This window comes from Festucalex cinctus, chromosome 1, assembly GCF_051991245.1.
Source record: "Festucalex cinctus isolate MCC-2025b chromosome 1, RoL_Fcin_1.0, whole genome shotgun sequence".
Lineage (NCBI taxonomy): Eukaryota > Metazoa > Chordata > Actinopteri > Syngnathiformes > Syngnathidae > Festucalex > Festucalex cinctus.
Window position 1 is genome coordinate 12,286,783 of NC_135411.1, and position 16,761 is coordinate 12,303,543.

At 38.0% G+C, this 16,761-nt stretch overlaps 2 protein-coding genes and 1 long non-coding RNA gene across 5 annotated transcripts in view; 1 reads left to right on the top strand and 2 right to left on the bottom strand.

Moving 5' to 3' along the window:
• On the bottom strand, positions 1 to 2,425 carry LOC144016252 (protein THEM6-like). The gene is made up of 3 exons (XM_077517132.1): positions 2,299 to 2,425; positions 461 to 965; positions 1 to 392 (listed from the first exon to the last, which is right to left on the bottom strand). Exons 2-3 carry the CDS (start codon positions 959 to 961, stop codon positions 285 to 287), a joined length of 609 nt encoding a protein of 202 aa, XP_077373258.1. The 5' UTR covers positions 962 to 965; positions 2,299 to 2,425; the 3' UTR covers positions 1 to 284.
• Positions 2,173 to 8,319, top strand: LOC144016256 (uncharacterized). Its single transcript, XR_013282874.1, has 3 exons — positions 2,173 to 2,859; positions 3,884 to 4,115; positions 7,924 to 8,319. It is a non-coding gene; the product is annotated as an uncharacterized LOC144016256 (long non-coding RNA).
• ccdc24 (coiled-coil domain containing 24) overlaps positions 3,349 to 16,761 on the bottom strand; it is a 23,368-nt gene continuing 9,955 nt past the window's right edge. For 2 of the 3 annotated variants that reach the window (XM_077517098.1, XM_077517091.1), the window contains exons 3-9: positions 16,540 to 16,703; positions 9,620 to 9,715; positions 9,444 to 9,542; positions 5,817 to 5,871; positions 4,602 to 4,665; positions 4,333 to 4,420; positions 3,349 to 4,215 (exon numbers count right to left, since the gene is read on the bottom strand). In XM_077517098.1, coding sequence (XP_077373224.1) covers positions 3,876 to 4,215; positions 4,333 to 4,420; positions 4,602 to 4,665; positions 5,817 to 5,871; positions 9,444 to 9,542; positions 9,620 to 9,715; positions 16,540 to 16,703 — 906 coding nt within the window. In that variant the 3' untranslated portion in view covers positions 3,349 to 3,875. The remainder of the gene's footprint in view (positions 4,216 to 4,332; positions 4,421 to 4,601; positions 4,666 to 5,816; positions 5,872 to 9,443; positions 9,543 to 9,619; positions 9,716 to 16,539; positions 16,704 to 16,761) is intronic. The other variant, XM_077517106.1, reaches the window with a different exon arrangement.

Sequence of the window (16,761 nt, forward strand, 5' to 3'; positions counted from 1 at the left end):
TGCAGTAAAAAGGCAAAACTTTAATTCACAGATTCACAAGTTATTCCTCATTACAAAAATTATGAACACAGATTCACAAACACATTTTTTTTGTTGCTGTTTTTGTACTAAGGGTATTACGTTGGCATTATCTGCTGTAATCTTGATGTCTTTTGAAATATTTTTGCTGGAGGTCCTTGAATGCACCTCGTAATAGTAATAAAGTCTGCATGTAACATGATAGTGTACATGCTAGATATATGGGACTGAATTGTATTTATTTTTTTAAATGTGAATGTTTGTGTTTATTTGTCCTTCTCCTGTAGGCCGCTCTCTGCTCTGAGGCTCTGACTGCTGGCTGAGATGAAGTTGATCCAATGCTGGAGGTCTTCTGGGAATTCAGGACATTCCACCTGCACAGGTCGCGCCGCCATGTTAAAAGTCATCTCCGGTTGAATACAAGACCCCGACGACGTCTTACCTTCCGCTTGCAGAGATACTGCATGACGCTGTCCGGGCTGCTGCGTAGGACCGTCTGCTTGCAGTACATGACGGCGCACACCACCCCGTCTTTGCCCGACACGAACCTCTGCTCCAGGAAAAAAGCTTTGTCGTCCCACGTCACCACGCGACTCCGCAGCTCGTACGGCTCGCCGATGCAAAGCGGCCGGCGGTAGCGGATGGTGGTGGCCGCCACCACCATGGAGGCCTTGAGGGCCCGCAGCGCCTTGAAGACGCCGTTGCGCACGTACAGCGAGAAGCGGGCGAAGTCGCACTCGCGCAGGTAGCGGGCGTTGTTCATGTGGCACATGTCGATGTCGCGCGGGGACACCCGACCGCTCGCGACCTGCTCGCCCGTCACGTCGCGCAGGGGAGGCTGCAGCCAGGCGCAGATGACCACGGCGGCCGCGCGCACAAAGTACCACACGTCCAGGCTGCAGAAGAGAGCCAGAAGGGCGGCGAGCAGCAGCAGCAGCCACATCTCTCTGGTGGGCAAAGCGGGTCCATGTGACAGCGAGCAATCCAAAGAAAGAATATTTCAGTTTCGGAAGTCCAGACCATAAATCCATTTGGGGTGATTTGAAGGGGGCCATGCTAAAGATTTTTCATCACAATGTGATTTTTTTTTTTTATCCACTATGATTTAAAAAAAAAAAAAAAAGTGAAAGAAACAGGTTCAAAACGTTAACACATTTTGGAGAAGAAGCACATATTTTTATTTATTTATTTTTCTAAAGTCATTTGTACCAGTTATAATTTAATTTAATAATAATAATAATGAGTATTTTTTAAGTTGGTGTTTACTTTCCATGCTTGGTTAGTAGGGCTGCTCGATTATGGAAAAATAATAATCACAATTATTTTGGCAATAATTGAAATCACAATTATTCAAACGATTGTTTTTTTTTGGTACAAAAGAAGAAATTGTTTAAGCATTAAAAAAAATAAAATAAAAATAAACACTGTAATTATATAAGTTCCTTTTGGACTGAACAGAATTTATAATAATATATATATATTTATAATATATATTTTTTTTATGTTGGCAAAAACTTGAAGTTAGAGTGCTGCATGTGCACTGTGCAGTAGGACAATAATTTATTGATTATTTTTTTAAGAAAATGTTTAAATGTAAACAAAAAATATTAAGACAAATAACATTATTTGAAACACTATAATTATGCAAGTTCCTTTTGGATTAAACAATTTATTAAATTATTCTAAAAAAAAAAAAGGTGCAAATGTATGAATTTAAATAACTGAAAAATTAGTATTAATAATCTTTGTTTATGATTATGCTGATTTTGTAATTGTGGGGTGTCATGAAAAAAAAAAAACACAAAGTGAAAATGTTTGTTTTTAAATCATGCCACTTGAGGTCTCGTGACTTAATTGTACACACTAATGTAACTTTTCTTATTCTCATAATGAGCAGAGTAACTCAGAGATGATTCGATTTAAAGCAAAACAGGTCTTGCAAGATGAGCAAGTGTGCTTTACGCACAGTTGGGATTTCTGATTATCTAAACATCTCAATGTGCCAAACGCCACATGACGTCTACTTGAAAGTTAGAAAGGTTTTAAATTGATCGGGTCGCGTTTAAATAGCAGGGAAATCAATGCACTTCCACATCGTATGTGGACGTCATGCGTAACAAGTGCTTTGGGCAAGGACTGGAACTGTAATTTGGTCACGACTTGTAATGCAATTTGTCAGTTCAACAACTTTCACAAGTACCCGCGAAGCTGCTAGCTCTGACGACAAACATAGTAGATACAAACTGTAATACGTGATTAATAGCGTGAAACTAAACTCACCCAGGAATCGTTGGTGAAGCACAACCTCTACAAAGTCATACTTTTTTTTCTTTTTTTTGAGGAGGGGGCGTAAATTAACCGGGTCTACTTGTTCGTACTACTTCCGATACAACCTTTCAAAAACCCCGTGAAGAATGTTCCTTATAACGCACACCGTCACATTAAAAGCGCCAAGAAACCACAACACAACAGAAAAACTCAAATGGTGTTTTCAAATGATCATTTTAATTAGTTGTTTGGAAGGCCATGCCATATTTTGTGTTTGGTATCGTGACTGAAGGTTTATTTTGATTTTTGGCTTCATTTCCGGACTTAGCTAACCGGATGTGACGCAACAGAACGAGGGCGTCGGTGATTGGTTAAGTAGCCAAATCAGCGCGAGCGTGTTAAAAAATGTGAAATGAAAATAAATCTTGAAAGTAACAACAACACAAGATAACCCGTCTATTGGGCTGTCTTGTGTCCGTCTGTCCATCTCGATCAGAGCAGGATCTCTCTTATTCTGTAGAAGCCCGAACATTTGGAGCAGGTGTGATGGAGGAGGGAAACATTACCGTGAAGGTAATACTCAAGGACCGGATTTGGAGACCGCTGCTCTAGATGGATTTGACATTACATTCGAACCCCAAATGTATATAAAATAAATAAATAAATAAGTTCAAAACAGTTGTTTCGGCAGGCATTCTAGTAAAATTGTAGTAATTATTTTTATTAGTTTAATATCAATTTTTATTTTTGATTTGAAGATGTTGTGATTCTATATTTCACTTTGTTGTACTTTATTTTCTGTATTTGAAAGTGCTTTATAAAAAAATTCCTTCCATCCATTCGGACACAAATAAGAGAAGCAACTGCTTGTCTTGAGTGTTTCTATAACATGTCTCACAACTAAAAGAAAAAAAAAAGTGTCACAAGTCAATCACCGCAATTAAATTGCCTAAAGTGAAAGGTTAGCTAACCATATTAGCCACCCCAATGTAGCTACCACCAGACCAGCAAACATTAGCCTAGCTTTTTCCCCGCCCCGCCCACAGACAAGCTAACAGCTAGTTTTCAGATAAGCTAACAGTTAGACCAGCTTCTACAACATTTATTTGGGGGAGACCTGTGATTATTTCTTTCAGATCTGAGACAAATGCATATACTGTACATTAGCCCTGTTTTTAAATAGGAATGCATTTTTTTCTTATTTAAATCTGCCTTCCTATATAAATATATAGCAAGACAGTATGTGCAAATTAGTCATACTCTCCACTACAATCACACCTTTAGTAGAAATCTCCTGAAGAAAAACCTTAGTTGATGCCAACTGGATGGCTGACATGTCACGCTTGTGGAAGTCACTTGGTAGTAAACAATTGTTCAGATAGTCTTGTTAAAAAAAAAAAAAAGTTCATGTTTTTCCAAAAGTTCACAGGTGGACTACTACTGACAAGTGACACCTGGTGGCTTCTTGCTACTGGCTCACATACTGAATTTGTCCACGATGAGCCCTTTCCTAGTCTAATTGCAATCTTTCACTGCACAGTGCACACACAATTTACAGATAACCTTCTTATTTGCATAAATTCCTCTTGCTACCCAGGCTGGAGATACAGTGCGGGGAAGAAGGGTGAGCTATCTGTGGTAGTGAGGAGCCGCCAGAGGAAATCCGAGTCGTCTTCCCCCGGTCGCGAATGCTGCATCATGACCGGGTCGCTGGCGGGATTTTTAAGGCGGACTTTTCTGTGTCGAGATGCCGACGTGGCGCTTTTATGCCGAGTCCTTGGGGTGGTTTCCAAAGCGTCAATCGGCTTGAGAGAGCCGCAAAAGTTCAGGTGAGGTGGAGTGGAGGGAGGATGTGGCCTTCGGAGGGAGGTAGAAGTTAATGTATACAATGCTTTATCAGAGTTCTTTTGTCCTGTTGACAGTCTGCAACTGATGACGATAGGAGGGAAAGACACAAATGGACAAAAATGATGTTTATATTTAGGTAAAAAGCAGCTATCTATCTATCTATCTATTGAATCGATGTATATCATCCACCATACTCACCTAAATGTCGGTCTCACTGCTATCTCTTCAACAGGCGGGGGATAGAGCTCAAAGTCTTTTTGAATAGCCCCTCTCAGTTCTTTCAATTCTAAAAAGGTAGTTCAAAACAAAACAAAACAAAACAAAACATGTGCAGTACAAACAACAACCATGTCCATTATATCAGCAGTATGAAAATAATTTTTCAGTACAGGAGACCCAACCCCATCTATTTGCATCCATCGGCCACTAGATGGTAGCATTGGCCCATATGTTCCTGCAGCACGTACCTGCAAGGGTTGGCTCACTATTGGCCCCCTCAGTCTGACTCCTGCACTGCTTTTTGATCATTTCCTGTCAATTACAGCACAACATGGGAGATGTATGTTACATTAACTGTACATATAGCAATACAGTCTGCGACTACTGAAGCCAGAGTGGTAAAGTAGATGGTAAATGTACTACATTGATCAGATAATGTCTTTGGAAAGAGCAGAGGAAGCTAAATGGCTAAAAATAGCAAACCGGGAGAGAGGAGAGGAATTTGTGCATGCAACCACTAAACGCTTAAACAGAAAGTGTTCCATTATAATTTGCCCTCAGAAATTCACGTCCAGAGCAAATGGCAACCAGTTTCTAAACAATATTACACACAACCCAACCTTTTCACACAATCGTCACCCTCTTAAAATAATTGCCTAAGTCATTTTTTGTGCAAAGATTATTCTTTTGCCTAAATCGTCTCCTTATGATGCTATGTTAAATTGTTTGTTTCCTGAAAAATCTGAAAAAGAGGGAAGAAAAAAAGACAAACCATTATTTTAAGAATGCATCGATATACAATATTGGTTTAAAAGCCCGAAACATGAAATATATGAGAGAAAACTCAGATTCTTTGCAAATACAGTATTTATTGCTCCTTTAAAAAAAAAAATAATAATTAAATCAACTTCCACAAATGACTTTTGATTTGTGTCATATCTGATCAATCCAGTCACAATGCTTTAAATTTGTACATTTATAACTGCCAAAAATATAATAATAAATAGACACATCAAACATAAGTACAGTGTCTCTCCTTTCACAATTGGGGCAATCTCGCCGGAAAAGCCATCAACTGGGTGATACTGCCCTCTAATGGATTATCCGTGCAATGCATGTATCAGATTATATACATCAGGGTTTTAATTGGAAAAAAAAAAATATTAAGAGGGCTCAAAATATCTTATTTAATATGTTGTGTGGCGTTATAGGGTTAGAAAAAAAAAGCAGCATATTTATCTCTTACCACTGGAACTAGAACAATATGTGTACAGATGCAGTCATGTGAGGGGCTAGAGTGTTTATGTACGAGTATGAAAAAAAAAGTTTCACGGTCAGCAGAGTCCACGCTACTTTCAAACGACTCACGTCGATATAGTAAATATGACTCTTATCCACACATAGCTGAAGGCTTTAGGGATTAAAACAAAAGAGGATTAAAGATGAACTCACAAGTCTCTTACCTGTACGTGCTGTACTTGTGCTTTCAGTGCCGTACATTCTTCAGTCAGGATAGACCTGCAAAGCGGTAGGTAAAGAGGGAGGCGTTTTAATGGGTATATGTTTAGCTTGTAAAAAGGAGGTGGTAGTTAGTCGAGCTCAGACTCTTCACATGTGTGGCATTTTATACCACTATAAGCAGTTTCAGTTGACTGCAGTAGTGAGCAAGAATTGACGAGACGTAAATAAACACCGCACACTTCTCAGCAACGGTGGCTCTCTTACATACATATTTTATTGAAAACTAATACTAAATGATAACATGTTGAACATTACAGCACTCACTTAATTCACTAAACAAACAACTAAATCGAACAGACAACACAATCAAACTCCGGTATTGAACATGGTGAAATGCATTGTAGGAGTATACTCATGAGACTTGCGTTTTGTCTTTACAACATTAAAGGTCCCCTCATGAAATGTTCACTTTTTGGGGTTTTTTGGTCATAAATATGCCTTACTACAGCCTGACAACGTCACCAAGTTGTAAGTTAAGCGATCCATGTTTCCCTTTTCTATGGCCGTTTGTATAAAAGTAGGTCAAATAGCACTCTCAAATGGGCTGTTTTAGCAGGTCGGTTTTACACGTCACTAGCTCAGCGCGAACTCCACCCCCCCCCACGACTATAAATAGTATCATTTGTCTATAAAATTGTTATAAGCACACCTCTGCATAACACTGTATCCGTATTAACGTATAAGAGAATAAAGATATATGGACCAACTTCCAACAAAGAATAGCTTTTATTAACTGTAACAGAAAAGATTTAAAGTGCATCTGAAATTCAAAAATAAAATTAAATCCTTAATTAAACTCTAAACATTTTTTGACTGACCATGTCGAACCATATGATACGGAAAAATAAAATTACAGAAAATCAATAAATAATGCATTCAAACTGATCACCAACATTAACTCCGGAGCACAATATTTAAAAAAAAACCGTTAACCTGCAAAACAAAAATATATAAAATAATTTGTGCTGATTTTTTTGCTGTGTGCAAAGCGCGCATGCTCAGTGCAAACAAAACCCCTACACTACCGAGCGAATGCTCCCTGCGCACACTCTGCCAATAATGACAGCGCCACTGCCCCCTAATGTAGTGGAGGTGCAATTGCACTTTATTCTAGGACAGTAAAAAAAATAAAAAATCAAAATAAAAAAATAAAAAAGTATGTTCCCCGAGGTCAAACGCGCCCCCCTTGATGGAGCCTCACGTCACCCTGGGGGGGCCCGCCCCACTATTTGAGAAGCACTGCGCTAGGCTAACAGTAGACCTTCCTAGTGGAGACTGCAACTCTACAACAAGGTGCAATTTTGTGAACATTTCTTTTGATACAGTATTAGGGCGTCCAGAGGATGGTTGGTGTCATTGCTAAAAAGCTCATATCAGGGGATCTTTAAGGTAACTTATAATCTAACTTAGTTACTTTGTAAAGAAAGTAAGGAGTAAAGTATCAATGTTACTTTTTAAATGACTTCCTTTAAAAAAAGTAAAGTCAATTCAAGTAAATCAGTACAGGTATTTTTCCAAGGTAACTGGCAACAATACAATGTAGACACAAAACAGTATGCATGCTTATGTTATGGATCACATTTTTTTTTTCGGGTTTGCAATTAAATTTGTATCAACGCTGCGCGTGTGACTGCCCAAGCAGATTCAACAATAAAATTACACAGGTGGGCAGGGAGGTATGCGAGTAGATAATCAGGAGGGAAAGGAAGGTATTTTTTTTGCACATTGCGGTAGGTATGCAGTGTAGATGAAAAGCAAATCTATTCAAAGACTAAAGCCATATATTCTGCAGTTGTTTTTCATTGGAAACCTATAGAGACACAAGTAACAATCTAGGTCATGTAGGAAACTTTGCGTCCCCAGTCACACTATAAATGAGTCTCTATTAAAAAGTTGCGCACAGGCAAGAGGAGATGGCTTAACAAAGCAAGAACAAATACAAGCCAGTCGTGTTCCCGAGGAAGCGGCCGTTACATAAGCGCGCTCGAGTCGTCCGCCGACCGGCTCGGGACGCCCTTTCTCACAATGGACCCTTTTGTTATGATCAAGTCAGGAAAATGGAAGAGTGGAAAGAGAGAGGAGCAGGCTCTCTTCCAAGGTAGCCCCATTGACCGCACTGCTACGTGAACCACCACGCCAGGGATGGAGGAAGGGAAGGAAAGATGGAGTGAAGGAGGCGAGAAAAGGGGAAAAGCTGTCTGGGACGGATGTGGGGCAACTGAGGCAAGAAAGTGGGTTGACACTCTACTCATTGTGTTGAGCAAACCATTAAGCCCAGCACAAAAACAAAAAAAAAAATCCAAGATGCTTTGACTTAATGTTTTCCTGACTCCTCTGGACAATAGACTTCTATTTACAACCTAAACAACTTGGAACTACTTTACAGATTGTCCATTTCACACATTTGACATAATGTCGAGCAATAGAAAATGATCTCATTCTGATATTTGGCAGAATCATATTCTGATAACTGATTAATCAGCAGACTGATTAAAAAGTATAATGAATAAAACAATTTCATTTTTGGTCCCTTCATATTTCGGTGGTGTCAAACTCCGGTTCTTGAGTGTTGCAGTCCTGCATGCTTTTGATGTTTTCTCTCCTCCAACACACCTGATTGAAACAATTAAGCTGTGCAGGAGCCTGATAACGACCCTGTTAATTTTAATAAGGTGTGTTGGAGAAGAGAAAACATCTAAAGCATGCAGGACTGCAGCACTCGAGAATTGGAGTTTGAGACTTATGATTTGCAACAATAAAGATATGAATTACAGGCAGAATATTTATTTAATAGTTATTTAGCCCTTTAGTATTTAACTTTACAACAGAGGAAAAATCTGATTTAAAAAAAAATATCTTAATGTCATTATCTTTGTCTACGGTTGTAATTTGTTAATGTGTAAATAAAAAAAAATAAATTTACTGATTTTTGCTAATTTTAGAAGAGCTAATATCGGCAAGCCAATTAAATGTTTTAAGAATTAAATAATTTTCAAAGTTCCAAGTAAGTTTTTTTCTTCTTCCAAAATTGTGGAAAATGTGTAATGAATGCTTTTGAAAATTCGTTTGGGTTATTTTTTTTAATTTTATTTTCTCAGTGCATTTCAATAGGTGTTTTCAATAGGCTCTTTGCTGGCCGGCCCAGTCCCTATTCCCCATCAATAGCGGGCGTCGACTATATATTAATCGTTGTGTGGTTAAAAATTAATATTATGTAATATAGAAATAGGTGAAAACACAATTCATGATGATAAAATAAGGTTCACTAGCAAATCAGTTACTGCTCACCGCAAAATGGCCACTACCCATACCACTACCCATAATGCAACACTTTTAGCATTTTAGGCACAAAAAAAACAAAAACAAAACTGAAGCACGGAGCCAATGATGTCGATGTGGTGCAAGAAAAAGCACAAAATCCTTCGTCTACTGCGGCCATGCTAAGAATTTGTTTAAATGTTTCTTTTAGAAATAGGTTCATAAACCAAATTAATCATAAACTGTGTCGTTCGTAAACCGAGGTTCCACTGTATTTAATTTTTTTAAGCGCTAGCAACTTCACGACTTACTTAAGCTGTTCAACCACACTGTTGATGTCGGTGATGTTCAGCTTGTCCTTCATGGCTTCAATCTCCTCCTCGATGCTGGACTGGATGGAAGATCGTGAGCTTCGAGACACAAAAAGCCAAAGTAAAAGAGTGACATTGCCACATGTGCTTGCATGGCAGTGTCGCCCGACCCACACCTGAGTTCAACTTTGGGCTCGGAGCTGATGTCAAGGCGGCCCAGAGCAAAGTTTACAGTCTTCTCGTTGTAACGACTTAAGAACTCCTCATCGGCCCTGTAATGACAAGACAACATCTGTCACGTCACGGTGCATCAAGACACTCCAAACAACAAATAAAAGGATCCCAGCAATGATTATATGCATGGAGGACCACAACTGCCAAAATCAAAATAAATAAATGACTAAATAAATAAATTAATGACTAAAAGTGAAAATAAAAATGGATATCAAAATATAATTCGAAAATTATGTATATATAAAAAATATCTAAATGGAAATAAAAAGCAAAATAAATAAATAAATATTTGTATTTAATTTTTGAATTATATATATTTTTTTTAAATCAATTTTTATTTTCACTTTTAGCCATTTATTTATTTATTCATTTAGTCATTTATTTATTTATTTCATCATTTATTTAGTCATTTATTCAGTTTTACTTTTAATTGCAAGCCGGCGAGACTTCCTTGTTCGCCGAGCTGCTCACTCGACCAATGACAGGCAGTTTGCAACAGGCGTAGTCCAACCCAAGACACACTTAGGACCGCCCCCTCATTTGAATAACATTACGACTTGGCAGTACAGCCCAAAACTCCCAAAATTAAAAATAAATAAATGACGAAACAAATGACAAAATAAATAAATAAATGACTACATAAATAAATAAATGACTAAAAGTGAAAATAAAAACGGATATTAACAAATATAATTCTAAAATTAACTCTTTGACCGCCAAAAACGTTTAATAACGATCAGTAAAATTACGACGTATGCCGCCATAAACGTTAAATGACGTCAACTAAGTTTTTAATTTTACTTTTTTTCTCAGTGCAACGTCTAAGTGCAGTGCTGCCTGGTCAATGGGTTGTGGAATCAAAAACACCCACTAAATATGGCCAGCAGATGGAAGCATTGTATCTCGTTTCGTGAATGATCAAAGAATTTGTCATATCATAGTTTTTTTTTTATAACGTGTGGCAGTAAAGGAGTTAAATACAAATGTAAATACAAATGTGTATGTATATATATAGCTTTTTTTTATTACCATTTAAATTTATTTTTTGGATATAATTTTCAAAGTCTCCGGTTCGAGTTCAGGCTCGGACCTTCCTGGGTGGAGTTTGCATGTTCTCCCCGTGCCCGTGTGGGTCTTCTCCGGGTACTCCGGTCTCCTCCCACATTCCAAAGACACGCATGGCAGGTTAATTGGGCGCTCCGAATTGTCCCTAAGTGTGCTTGTGCGTATGGATGGTTGTTCGTCTCTGTGTGCCCTGCGATTGGTTGGCAACGAGTCCAGGGTGTCCCCCGCCTACTGCCCAGAGCCAGCTGAGATAGGCGCCAGCAGCCCCCGCGACCCTTGTGAGGAATAAGCGGTCAAGAAAATGGATGGATGGATAATTTTCAAATTCATTTTTTTTTATTAATATCCATTTTTATTTTCACTTTTAGGCATTTATATATATATATATATATATATATATATATATATATATATATATATATATATATATATATATATATATATATATATATATATATATATATATGAGACCTATACATAGACCTTAAAATGGAAAAGTTGTGCAGCGGCGTCATATATTCTGGAAACTCCTTGTGGGGGGAAAACAAAGTAACTACAGCAGGCAGCCGCAGGCGAGCCAACAGCCTGCTTGCTTTTATTGTCCCTGCATTAGAGAAAATGAGGCTTTTCTACCCCGAGACAAATCACACAGATACTGACTGGTGTGTGTATGTGTGTGTGAGAGAGAATGGATGGCCGGGCCGGGCATCAGGACCACACAGGAGGAGTCCAATAAGATAAATCAGTTGACTTTTATAAGGCACACACCCCCATACGCCCTCATACAAATGGCTGAAATCACAATAATAATAACAATAAAAAAAAAATAATCTGACATTTACCACCCACGGCTCCCGCGGGTGTGACGTCAAGCAACTCAATGAGGCCTTTGCCCCGACTGCGACTAGCCCCGGTAATTAGATTGCGCGTGTATACAATATGAAGGAGGAGAGAGAGAGGAAAAAAAACAAAACAAAACAAAGTTTTACCGCTTGAGGAATTGCTTGCTTTTGCAACGACAGAACATTAAACAGACCTAAATGAACACAACGCATCACTGTATTATCTTATACAAGTCACTTTTATGAGCATTACTCACTTTATAAACTCGAGTACTGCATATAGACACACAAACAAACACTCACACTAGTAAAAAATAAAATAAAAGAAATCGATGGGGAGTCGAGACGTGTGCTGGCACAGCCTATGGGGCACCAATACATTCTGGCAAAGCTCCCACAGTAAATACCAATGGACTACATTTACAGTCAATGGGGACGTTATATAATGCATTACATTTCACTGTACAAGACTGACTGGGGGCGTGTGGAGGAGTACGTCTTCACTTTGTGTCTGCAAATGTGGCACTGACACCATTTCGGAAGTAACGTCTTCAAATCCAATGAGATCCGCTGAAGATTTTCAACTCAACTTTATTTATAAAGCGCTTTAAGAACAGGCATTGCTGTATACAAAGTGCTGTACATAAACACAAATATCGGTTGCGCAGTAAAGAATAAGGTAACAAAACAAGAACAATGCAAACATTTACAGCAAAATTGTTGTATAGATCAACAACCATCCATATTCTTCACACTTATAGCCAAATTAGAGCCTTCAATTAACCGAAGAAACATGTTTTGGGGTTATAATAGTTTCATAAAAAATAGTTTTTAGATTTTATTTTGTTTTTTAAATTTAGTTCGTTTTAATTACTTCTCATAGTGGGTTTGTTTTTAGTTGTTTTAGTTTTTTTTTTCCCCAAAAAATGCTTCACTTTAGCTTAGCATTGATTAGGTTTGATATTAGTTTTAGTTGTGTTTGTTTGTTTGTTTGTTTGTTTGTTTTTTTTAAATTTGCACATTTCTTGTGTGCAAGATGAAAAAAAAATCAGGTAAGTATTGTGTAGTAAAAACTTCACAAAACATTTTCAAAATGATTTAAAAACAAGTATCCACAAGGTACTGCATATTAGTCTGCACTCCACAAACTTCGAAGTACAAAAAGTTTCGTGCTTATAGAGTATAAAAATAAAAAGAGAGAGAAAGTGATGATGATAAGTTGAATCAGACATGCTGCTGAATGAGTAATACTGAGCGCTAAGGAAAAGGAAAAAAATTGAACATATAAACAAACAAGTAGCAGTTAAAAATGTAAAAGATATATTATATATATTATAATAATGCTTATAAAGCTGGTGCATTACAAACGTAACAACTTAAACGGAAAGTCAAGTCAAACACAATATTGTGTTTGTGAAGTATGACGTAAGCAGCAAAATCCACTCGTTTTTATCCATCTCATCGGGCCGCCATTTTGCAACTTGCTGTCGGCTTGAAAATGAAACAATTGCTCAGGGTAATAACCAATCACGGCTCACCTGTTTTCAGTTTGGACGTGTGACGTTCGGAAGCTGAGCCTTGGTCGTTATCTGAGCCTTAGTCACTGTGATGTCATTTTCAGTCAGTGACAAAATGGCCGCCCGCTGAGAGAGTTAACTTGAAATAAAGCTAGGCTGTTCTCACCTTTCATCCCTTGTTTGGCAAGTTGCTAACTTCTAAAGTGGATTTGTGGCTTGAATTCCTGTTTAGAAGTATTAAACCTGGCAGTACTGTGCACTATATTTTTTATATGTATTTTCCCCCCCATATATGAACCAAAAAAGGGGCACACTTGCTAGCTAGCATCATGTTTAAGCCTGCATTAAGCACAGCTGTCGGCTAGGAGCGACGTCATCTAAGTTGCGTTTTTTTTTTTAATTGGCTGTCGCTAGATGACATCCCTTCTAGATGACAAATTAAAGAATTCATGGGCGACTGTTCAACGTTGTTTCTGCTAGCTTAACAGCCGCGCTCCAATACTCAACGTTATTTATAAAGCACTTTCAAACAAGCATTGCTGTATAAAGTGCTGTACGTGGGACAGAAATCGGCCGTGCAGTAAAGAATAAGATAAGTAAAACAAGAACAAAACAAACATTTTAAGAGTATACAAGTAAATACCGTCATAAATAGGGATACACGATAATGCTATTCTCAACCGATACCGATAAACCAATAATTTAGAGGTGCCGATGTCGATAACCGATAAGTAAGGAGATAATTGTTTGCTCAATTAATTTGAATACAAATATGCTTTCGAGTACTACTATAAGTCTAACAAATACACTGAAACATTGTATAAACTTTGCACAATGTTTGAATGCATGTAAAGCACCAAGAAGCTAAATTTGATTGATATGAGCCACAACCACAACAGATGGACCAACGTGGCATGTCTATAATTATTGCTGGATTTCTTTATTATCTGGTTTATCTGTATGAAATCAAATTGCTGATAATTATTGGCAGATTTCTCTATGATCTGGTTTATCTGTTTATCTGCCGATATTTATCGGCCACCGATATTATCGTGCATCCCTAGTCATAAATACATTTAAAGGCTAATGTAATAAATTAATTGCCAAAAACAAAAAGGAAGGACATTTTTGCTATAATTTTAAGTATTTTTTTTAACACAAAATGTAGTTTCAGTTAGTTTTTGTTTTTTAAAGCATTTTTATTTAGTTAAAAAACTGTTTTTTTTTCAAGCTTAATTTTAGTTATTTCGTTAGTTTTGTCCTCATTTTTAATGACGAATGGACACAGTAAAAAAGCAAAACAAAAAAACAAAAAACAATAGGAAGGAAGTCGGTATATTGACAGGCAATAAATAGTCACAAAATGAGAAAAGGGGACAGAGAGAACAATCTTGTCGGAGGTTACGCAGGGCAACATTCCTGCCAGCAACAACTTCAGTTGCCAGGAGAATTACGAACACGCACGAGCAAACAAACACGCACAAAGCAACGTTTACGACTCGTCCATGTTTTCCAATAAATGTCATTTGATTGCCAAAAAGTACTTGCCCGTCAAATGCCCTGATATTAGCGTGAGAAATTAAAACGCAAACAGCAATTAGGATGTTTTATAACCGCTCCTTAGATTTTTATAACGCTGATAACTTTCCCTTCATAAAAAAAAGAACGAAAAAAAAATAGACCCAGAGTACCAACGATGTCACCGAGAGCACTTAAAAAGCTGCATCAAACGCCCAGATTACTCAATGTTTCTTCACTTATCACAGCAGGACGCGTTTTTTTTTTTAAGTTGTTTTTAACCGGCCACTTAGCGCATGCTCATATATTCAATCCAATAACGTAACACGGCGATAAGAGGGGCCTCTAAAATCAAGCGCTTTTCTCTGCTTGAAGTGACTTATTGTACTGCTCCCCAAACCTTTGTTCATGCACTTTCCATCTCGTTTGGAACTGACAAGGGAGCAAAATATAGCGTTTTTATGGACGTCTTTGTTGGAGGGAAAATGTGCATTGAGGATGCGAGAGCGGTGGGGGGGGTTTGCTTATCGTCCGTCCTCTTGTATTCCAGCTGTTGGGACAAAGCAAGACGTGGTGGGAAGACAAATTACAAGCACACAAAAAGGATGACTTGCCTTCACTTTGTGTCCATTTTTACTTAGTTGCTATCTATCAATCATCCTCAGATTTAACACATGGTTGGGGAAGCTTTTTCCTACCAGGGGGCCATACGCGCTATAATGCTGCTGAAAAATTCACAGTGGTCACTGAAATAACTTGTGGCGAGGATGAAATCTGCCAAAACAAATAACTGACACAGCTACAAATGGAGAACATCTTTTTTTGGACTGCTTTTTTTTATTTTATTTTATTTTTTTCTAAGTCACACCAATTCTCAACTCTTAAGTTGACCGTTGCAAAAATGAAGCATTCAAAGGAAGTCTATCTTCGGTGAAACATTCAAGGGATGCTTTGATGCGCAGGGTACGATGTCGTCTCAAAACTATCAAGGCATTGTGGAGGTGAAATGTTTCTCAGCCACAGGTCACCTAAAAACAGGATAAATGACCCAAAACAGCCCAAATAGGCGACGAACAAATCAGTGGGCTATTTTGAAGAGGTCTGAATTAGGTTGGGAATGATTAGGACTAAACCAAATTCCAATATGGATTTTTTTATGTCGATACTGATTCTGATATTTGGAAAAATAAAAATTCCAATACCCAATTAATCAGCCGATTAATTAACAAAGATACATAATAGGTAAAAAAAATTATATATTTTATTTAACACTTATAACAAAGATATGAATTACACGCAGAACATTTGGCTGTTTTACAACTGTACACGAAAGAGAAATATTGGCAGATTTTTTTGAGGATTTTTGGGGGGGTAGGGAAAGTTTCAACATCATTATAAAAAAAATGGGGGGGGGGGAGTGGGAGAACGCAAATTTTTGACAATTTTAAATCAGCTGGCCATTTAATCAGTCGGTTCTGTAGTATCATAGTAATAACATAGTAATAACATAGTAATAACAACCCAGCCTTCTACCAGGGTTTGGTCACTGCGATTCTAATTTTAATAGCCAAACGTGGTAAATTACATCAATTAACGTCTAACAACATTCTACAAAGAACAGCAAATTAAAAATGTGGGCTGTGTATGAATAAATTGCGTCCTTGATGAATTTAATAAAGTTCAATTTTTACTGACAGACATTTTTTCTGACCCAAGAGATGTAGAGTGAACCTTCAGGATTCATGAATAATAGATGTCTCCTGGCATCATTCGAATCCACCTTTATAATGTTACCAGAGTAAACAAATAAATTGTTACACATAAAAAAAAATCAATCATAAACCTAAAAAAAAAAAAAAAAAAAATCCCCACCATTTATGGTAAAAACAAGACAGCTTGTGAGTGACAACGTGCACCGACCTTCCCTCCTTGAGGAATTTCTCTTGGAGATTCTCCAGCAGCATCTTGACCTCGGCCCTCACCAGCTCCTTGATCACCGGCGGGTCGGCCAAGGGGCCCCTCGATCGGGAGATCGGGACCTCTGCCTGCTGGCTGTCCTGCCATATCTTGTGCCACATGACTGCCTGTGAGAACACAAAGTGAGGATGAGCACGGGAGGGGGGGGGGACATCAATTGGCACA

Bases quoted from the DNA above. Each gene is read 5' to 3' on its own strand.
- LOC144016252 (XM_077517132.1), bottom strand. From the start codon at position 961: ATGTGGCTGCTGCTGCTGCTCGCCGCCCTTCTGGCTCTCTTCTGCAGC. The intron at 393-460 runs GTAAGACGTCGT...CGACCTGTGCAG, and splicing joins AGTATCTCTGCAAGCGGAAG to GTGGAATGTCCTGAATTCCC.